At 42.2% G+C, this 8,655-nt stretch overlaps 1 protein-coding gene across 1 annotated transcript; it reads right to left on the reverse strand.

Annotated features, from left to right (window-relative positions):
* Positions 1–3,044: 3,044 nt before the first annotated feature.
* LOC139366210 (pre-mRNA-processing factor 19-like) lies at positions 3,045–7,769 on the reverse strand. Its single transcript, XM_071103436.1, has 16 exons — positions 7,580–7,769; positions 7,220–7,369; positions 6,966–7,042; positions 6,713–6,854; positions 6,534–6,607; positions 6,350–6,415; positions 6,166–6,207; positions 5,970–6,044; positions 5,764–5,839; positions 5,554–5,663; positions 5,140–5,295; positions 4,897–4,966; positions 4,628–4,801; positions 4,456–4,538; positions 4,214–4,319; positions 3,045–4,031 (listed from the first exon to the last, which is right to left on the reverse strand). Exons 1-16 carry the CDS (start codon positions 7,596–7,598, stop codon positions 3,934–3,936), a joined length of 1,518 nt encoding a protein of 505 aa, XP_070959537.1. The 5' UTR covers positions 7,599–7,769; the 3' UTR covers positions 3,045–3,933.
* Positions 7,770–8,655: the final 886 nt, after the last annotated feature.

Genomic DNA, 8,655 nt, shown 5'->3' on the forward strand with positions numbered 1-8,655 from the left:
TAACCACTATAACTGTGTCTCTGTCTGGAGATACCACTATAACTGTGTCTCTGTCTGGAGATACCACTATAACTGTGTCTCTGTCTGGAGTAACCACTATAACTGTGTCTCTGTCTGGAGTAACCACTATAACTGTGTCTCTGTCTGGAGATACCACTATAACTGTGTCTCTGTCTGGAGATACCACTATAACTGTGTCTCTGTCTGGAGTAACCACTATAACTGTGTCTCTGTCTGGAGATACAACTCACCACTATAACTGTGTCTCTGTCTGGAGATACAACTCACCACTAACTGTGTCTCTGTCTGGAGATACAACTCACCACTATAACTGTGTCTCTGTCTGGAGATACCCCTATAACAGTGTCTCTGTCTAGAGATACAACTCACCACTATAACAGTGTCTCTGTCTGGAGATACAACTCACCACTATAACTGTGTCTGGAGATACAACTCACCACTATAACTGTGTCTGGAGATACAACTCACCACTATAACTGTGTCTGGAGATACAACTCACCACTATAACCGTCTCTGCTCTAGACATACGTGTTGCCTCCATGTTGTGCTGTCTGTCTCAGCATCTTCTCTGCTGTCACTCTGTGCTTCTTCTTGTTCTCCGTCTGTCTGTCTGCTTAAGCCATATAAGTTATACAAGCCAAGCTAATGACTTAGGCTATATTGCAAATTAGTGCCTGTCATTGTGCTCCCCTGAATCAACACCTACCCTAAGTGTTAATTACTATTACAGGGCTCCAGACTTAACATTTTCCACTGGTGTCAATAACTTCTACAGGTGGTGGAAGTGTCCCAGTCATCCATGTTTTATTAAGTATAATAAATAGGCTACTGAGATATTCAATAACTACGTTTTTTCATCTAACATATCCAAGCAGGAATGCATGATTCAATATATTTTGATGCGCAACATAATTCAGTAATTTGTCATGAATTTTGGGTTGACAATTAGAATATAGTTGCTATATTTTACTGTCAAAATAGGACACCAGAACTTCCCGATTTGTTGTTTTGTTCATAGGCTAAATCATTTGGGGTTCAAATCCTGAAGAAGTGGAAACTCAAAACACTAACTAAATCCCTAACTCTAGATATAATACACACTGCTAGTAGCCATGTATTCATCCAACAGTAAATTTAGTGTCCTAATAAAATGTGCAGTTGTAAGCTATTACCTATACCTGGGCCTACCTGGAAGTTTATTTGCAGCACTTGTTTAAGGTAAAATATTTTGCTTTTGCTTAGGCCTATAACCTCGAAATGGCCGGTGTGCAAATTCCGAGCACACGCTGCTCCATATGATCTCAAAAGCCTTATCAAATATCTTGGTTGTAAAATAATGTCTATTGAGCTGAATATTGAAAGTTGAGAAATACAAAATATAAAGTGCATTCAGAAAGTATTCAGATTCGTTCCCTTTTTCCACATTTTGTTACGTTACAGCCCTGTTCTAAAATTGATTTAAAAAATGTTTTTCATCAATCTAGTCACAATACACCATAATGACAAAGCAAAAATCATTTAGACATTTTTGCAAATGTATGAAAAAAAATATATACCTTACTTACATAAGTATTCAGACCCTTTGCTACGAGACTCAAAATTGAGCTCAGGTGCATCCTGTTTCCATTGATCATCCTTGAGATGTTTCTACAACTCGGAGTCCCACCTGTGGTAAATTCAATTGATTGGACATGATTTGGAAAGGCACACACCTGTCTATATAAGGTCCCATAGCTGACAGTGCACGTCAGAGCAAAAACCAAGACATGAGGTTGAAGGAATTGCCTGTATAGCTACGAGACAGGATTGTGTCGAGGCACAGATCTGGGGAAGGGTACCAAAACATTTCTGCAGCATTGAAGGTCCCCAAGAACACAGCAACTTCCATCATTCTTAAATGGAAGAAGTTCAGAACCACCAAGACTCTTCCTAGAGCTGGCCACCCATCCAAACTGCGCAATTAAGGGAGGTAACCAAGAATCAAATGGTCACTCTACTGCAGAGCTCTGTGGAGATGGAAGAACCTTCCAGAAAGACAACCATCTCTGCAGCACTCCACCAATCAGGCCTTTATGGTAGATTGGCCAGACGGAAGCCACTCCTCAGTGAAAGCAACATGACAGCCCACTTGGGAGTATGCCAAAAAGGAACCTAAAAAGGACACTGACCACGAGAAACAAGGTTCTCTGGTCTGATGAAACCAAGATCGAACTCTTTGGCCTGAATGCCAAGCGTTATGTCTGGAGAAAACCTAGCACCATCCCTACAGTGAAGCATGGTGATGGCAGCATGATGCTGTGGGGATGTTTTTCCTGTGACCTTAACCTCACTCTCCTAACCTGCTATGTTAATAATAATTTGGTGGGTGCTTATACTTGTCCTATTTCGCATGCATTATATGCATGTGTGAATTGGAAATGTGTTTTTTGCATATCCCAACTCCCCGAGACACCTTCGGAGAGTGGGATCACGGCCAGTCAGCCATTATCAACAGTAACCCAGTAGCAATTAGGGTTAAGGGCCCTGCTCAAGGGCATATCAACAGATTCACCTTGTCAGCTCAGGGAGTCTAACAGACAGATATTTCACCTTGGGGATTTGAACTAACAACCTTTTGGTTACTGGCCTAAAGCTCTAACCGCAAAGCTAATTCACCTAACCTCCTACATTAGATCTCCTAACCAGCTACGTTAATTATCTTAACCTGCTATACTAACAAACCATCATCATTATTACCACACCTGCCATTGCCCACCGATCAACCAAAGGCTCATTATAGATTAGTATAACAGAGAAATGATTCATTTTTTTTATCCAGCCATGTCACCCTTTTCATTGTTTTATTTTTATATATAAAACATTGTCAATTTCAACCAGCTAGATGACCAACAGAGACAGCAAGTACAAAGCAGAGCACACAGTCTATTGGGATCAAAGTCATACTGGTGCCTCAGACAGGCTGAAACGACAACCTAAGGCATATACAATACATTCCATTGATCAAACAAATAGCTGGCTGTTACTACAAAAATAACTTGATTTATTGGAAGTGTACAAAAGGGAGGAAGGGAAAGGAGACCTTTGAATAAACACAGCAATATAGAGAATTGGCTGACAATGTGAAAACAGTTACAACAAATTATATTTCAACAGCTGAGAGCTGTTGGTCTAACCACTGAAAGGAGAAGAACAGACGTCTGGAGAGGGGATTTAAGTAGAATACACGAATGGAAAAGTAAATACCGTAGCACCGGTTCCTCCACCCACTCCAGGATCCTAAATAACTACAGGTCAATTTTCAAAACGCTAAGTTCATAATCTGCTCGTAACTCTGACTAAAAAGCTCCTGCCTAGGCCAGAGGCGAGGTAAACAAGGCTTGCTGCCAGAGTAACAATTTCAGTTGAACGATTTGAATGAACAATGAAACATCAAACAGCTATTTCTTTTTTTTAATTTTAAAGATCACTGTGGCTTTTTAGCAACAATATTCAAAACTGAAAACGACTTACCTACTCCTACGAAATACAGTAGAAAGTCTACATGGCCACTTGATTGTTTTTAGCAGCAGTTTAGACCAGAAACAGACACTTACGTTCACCGTACACTATATTCTCAGACGCTTAGCTAACGGTCGTGGCTAACACAAAACAAATGGAATATGTTTGCTAACGTTCGCAAACTATTTCCCTTATTGAACGCACCTCGGATAGGGATTCTGATCTCAGCAATACAAGAACATCAAATAAATCATAAGGATTCAACCGTCTAACCACTGGTCACCGGTCCATATTTCACAAAACGGATAGCTGTGTAGCAGAGTCAAAATGATCACACTGGTCTAGATTCGAGATTAGGCCTAACCAGAACCCTCCAATCTTATCCTCGCTCTCTTTCCATCTGTCTGTACTAATCTACAGGCTGTAGAACTTGAGGCTTCTGTCCATTCCAGCGGAGGAAAGGAATTGAGCATTGTCTCCGAATGCCAGCCCTGTCACCAGGCCAGAATGGTCTGGGAAAAAGAGGAAGAAAAATGTTTTAAAATATATATATGTTTAAGGTAACTCGGTGTAAGATGACGCATGCAATAGGACACCGAGTTTTTCCTAACCATGTGTACGTATGATTTGTACAGTGAGCACACAAGGTCTGATGAAAGTTGAGTTAAATATTCTGTTCAGTTGTTTTTCTCACCGCTGAAGTTGAGGACCTCCGACCACTGCTTGCAGATGTACACCCTGATGTCGGATCCACCCACAGCCAAGTACGTACCACTCTGATCAAACACCAGAGACTTAACCTGAGAGAGAGTAAATAAGATTCCAGTGAAAAACTCTGCAAGAAATAACCATGTTATTTGCAGTACATGAGCTAAATTTGTGAGAAGTTGACCCATATCTGTAGCTAACAGACTCCGCACAGTCTCTTATTCTCACCTCATAGTTGTTGTCCAGGGCGATGGTCTTGAAGTTCTTCAGTTTCCTCAGATCCCACAGCTTCACAGAGCTGTCCTGGGCACCTGGAGCACAGAGCGAGAGACTGGGTCAGGGAATCCATGAGAAATCCAACATTATTTACACTGTTTTGTGAGGTTGGAGAGCGACTGACCTGTAGCCAGGTAGTACCCGTTCTCAGAGAAGGCGATGGAAGTGACAGGGCCAGAGTGGCCTGGGAAGTTGGCCACGTTTGTGCGCTCCTTCAGATCCCAGATCTTGATCTGGGAGTCGGCGGTTCCCGTCCCGAAGATCAGACCGTCGGGGTGGAACTGAGCACAAGTCAGAGCTGAGGAGGAGGAGGGCAGAGATATGAGACACAGACAAAAATAGTAACCCATCTTTCATGCCCATACGCATAGACCTGACCACAAACACACTTACCAACACCAGCAGCCTCATCTGTGACTTTGGTAAGGACTTGGCCAGTTTGGATATCCGAGAAGGCCCAGTACTGAGAAAGATAGAGAGGAATGCCGTGTTAACATACATCCACCAACACAAAGGTGCTGTTACATTTACTATTGACAACAGTGCAGCTGGTGCCATTCTAGTCAACGGACCAGTGGACTCAGGACTTCTAACAACATGCTGGACTCAGGTGTTCTACCAGTACAATGGACTTACCTGGTCTTCGGAAGAGCTGAGAAGGTAGTCCCCGGTTGCGTGAAGTGACAGCCCGGTCACACTCGCCTCGTGAGCTCGCACCACCTGGATACAGTTGCCCCCAGTCACAGACCACACCCGGATGGTGCTGTCTGGAGAGGCAGAGAACACCACAGACTGGAGAGGAAAGAAAGATGGAAAATACAAATAAAATAAAAAAACTAAAGTGAGGAAGGAAATTAGGCAAGGGAGATTTACAAACTACAATACAGTACATTTTAAACCGGGGTATATAGATACCACAAATCAACTCATCTTTTAACTCTATTTTAATTTCACTGTATACATGATGTTGAAAAGTAGAATATAAAGCATAATTGAGTTAATTTCCATAAAACGTTAGGAGCTAGACAGGTGTATACACAGGTCTGTTACCTGGGAGGGGTGGTAGATGACAGAGGTGACCTTCTTGGTGTGACCCTTGAGGGTGGCAATGATCTGCTCCTCCTTCTTATCAAATACCACCACATTCTTATCAGCCCCACCTGGCAACACAAGATAGTCATCAATGACATTTGATTGATAGTTCTATTTAGATACGCAAGAAAAAAAGACGGAGAGAAAATAAAAAGCTGGGGTACTTACCAGTGAGTACTTTGTTGGTGTCTGAAGGACAGAGGTCCATACACAGGATTCCTGGGACACTGGCACTGTGAAGTCCCTGAGACATTCAAAAGACCATGGTCACTATATGGGCAGACAGACAGCTAAGGGCAACCTCATATAGCAGTGCTAAGCAGCACAGTCAGCCCCCTACAGGTTATTACAGTCCTACAGATAGTAGTACTCACAGCGTGGGAAGCCACTTGGCGGTACTTGCTCAGATCCTCAGCCCTGACCAGCTCCTCTGGCACGGTCTTTCCTCTCTGGTTAGGGAGAGAGCAAACATAAGGGACAAAATAAGTTTATTAAAAGATTGAGTGGTTTATCATCCATCTCTGCAAGCCTACAACACATGACAGACATTTTCTTGAATGAACATCTTACCTTCTTTCGCTCTGTGGTAAGGACAGTAGCCTTATCTTGAAGCTGAAAACAGAACAGTAGGAGCAGGAAAGAGACTAATGAGAATTCAATGAATCACAAATCCATTCTCATATTGAGAGGGTCTCAGAGTAATGAGAACACTAATCACAGGGGGTAAAAAGATGAAGAGGAAATTAGCTCTTACCTTCTGGATGATCTCTGGAGTCATTCCCACCTGCACACTAACCTCCATTGGTTCCCCACCAGCACCCTGAGAAAAGGAGGCAAAACAACAGAGAAGAATACTTAGAAAAGAGAAAACATCTATCCTCAATCTCTGATGGACAGGAATCCTGTTTAATGGATGGGAATCAGCGCTAATCACTCACCCCAGCGGCTGGCTGAGAGGCGGGCATAGACTGAGGGGCCACCAATCCGGCTTGGGGCTTGAGTGTGGCCAGGGCTGTTGAATGGGAGAATGGGCAAAGAGTAAGCATTTTGCCTTCACAGGTCAGTGAATGAGAGAAGGTGAGGAAGCGACTTCAGACTATAGAGATCCCTCTCTTACCCTCTCTGGCTGCAGTGACCTCCTTGGTAAGACGAGCAATGACTCTGCAGGCTGCATCATGCTGGTAGAGGGCGTGAGAGAGCTCCTGGCGAGTCGTCTGCAGCTGCTGCCTCAGAGTGAAGCTGTGCAACATGACCGCATCCTTGAAAGAGACAGAAGACATTAATGGAAAGATTTAATAATACAGAGGAAGAGTATTCTGTTGTAACACTGTCCACAGGTAGACTACAAACCAGTCTGCCTAGACACTCACCCACTCATCTTGCAGAGCCTTGAGTATGGCAGGGATACTGGTAGAAGAGGGAGCCTTTGGTCGGATAGGATGAGACACTGGGCAACAGAAGGCAGCACAACATTGATTCAAATCCATTACGAAAACTTATCTTCGAATACATGGAACCTACTTAGGATTTCCTTCTAAGCCTAAACTAAAATCAGTACATAAATACATACTTGATGTAATTGATTCGACTGATTACGTTAACAGTCTATCCCCGCCCTGTTTACCTTTTATATCGATAAGTTGCTCCTCCGACAGTGGTTGGCTATTCATGGGATCCACTCCATTCTCTGCGATATACTTCTCGATCAGTCGGCGCTCGAACACCTGGTTAGACACCGGGGACACGCAAGGGTGCTCGGGGACCTCATTGGAAACTGAGTGGGGTAACATAAGTGGATACATACAATTGTTAGCTATTGTTTCATGGCTAGATAATATAACTAGTAAGCCACCATAAATACCATGTTGCAGAAAAGTGACAATGAATCAGTTACTAGCTCGCCAGTTAGCCACACTAACGTTAGCTAGCAGGGTGCTAGGTAAGCGATCTAGCTCATTCAACTTCAGAAGCATGTTCAACTTACTTGCGCAAACCAAAGACATATTTCAAGTGCACGTCCCTCTATAGCTAAACACGATTTTTTTGTGTTACGCTTGATGGCAAACTATCTTAAAAGTCTTGCCTAAAAGGCAACTAATTCTGACTACTTTATTTTTGTTTTGTTCCAAGTTCGCACGCTGGCGTTTCATTGCCGCTTCGAAAACAATGCACGCTGGGATAGCATCAGTCCTCCAAAGCGAGCTCTTCTTCGTTCCCCCACTGTCATGACTACGACAACTTTCATAACTAGATTGAATTCGTTTTATTTTCTCGAGCTTCATTCATTACTTGACTAACAAACCAATGATACGTTAATGCACAAAACATTGGGAAAGGTATAAGGTATCACAATATGAACACCTGGTGAAATAATGTAACCGTAATTGAATCATGTACACCATTTTATGGCAATCACAAACAATGTATATCTTATATAAAGATATGTAATCTAATAAAAGTATTTTTGTATTATTTTGTGTTAATTTACTTGTTTAATAGTAGGTAACACATGCAGTTAGATATGCTTTTAAATTGAGAGGCAATTCCCACATTCTATTACAAAATCTCACAATTCCTCATCTCTTCTTTAACGTTGACATCTCTTCTCCATCCTAACATAACTTCCATATATTTACACATATATACAGTCATCTATAGCTTACAGTACAGGTTTAAATGTGTGGTCCTGAGGGTTCCTTGGTAGGTAGTAGAAAGTAATCGGCAGGTTGATTTTTGAAAACATTACCAATCCAGTTGTACAAAGGAGTGATATGCCAAAATGTAGGATATTGCTCATCTCATTCTTAAAAGGAATGATAATGACATGATAATAAAGAAATTATAGGAAGTAATACGCAATACCCAAACATATCCAAATAGGGTTCTGAAAGCGAAGGCACTATAATTACAAAATCACCCGTGAACAGTTTAACCATTTCGCCCTCCACTATTTTCTCTCCGCCCGCTCTTTCTTTACCTCCATTCACTCCTCTTCTCTGTGCTCTATAAGAAGTTGAGTTTTTCAGAAGTGTAGACGCTGCAAGTCTCCAAGGTATCTGT

The sequence above is a fragment of the Oncorhynchus clarkii genome, chromosome 14, assembly GCF_045791955.1.
Source record: "Oncorhynchus clarkii lewisi isolate Uvic-CL-2024 chromosome 14, UVic_Ocla_1.0, whole genome shotgun sequence".
In the NCBI taxonomy this organism is placed as follows: domain Eukaryota; kingdom Metazoa; phylum Chordata; class Actinopteri; order Salmoniformes; family Salmonidae; genus Oncorhynchus; species Oncorhynchus clarkii.

Bases quoted from the DNA above. Each gene is read 5' to 3' on its own strand.
- LOC139366210 (XM_071103436.1), bottom strand. The intron at 5,296-5,553 runs GTAACAGACCTG...TTTCCTCTCCAG, and splicing joins TCATCTACCACCCCTCCCAG to TCTGTGGTGTTCTCTGCCTC. The intron at 4,320-4,455 runs GTGAGAATAAGA...ACTCTCTCTCAG, and splicing joins CCCTGGACAACAACTATGAG to GTTAAGTCTCTGGTGTTTGA.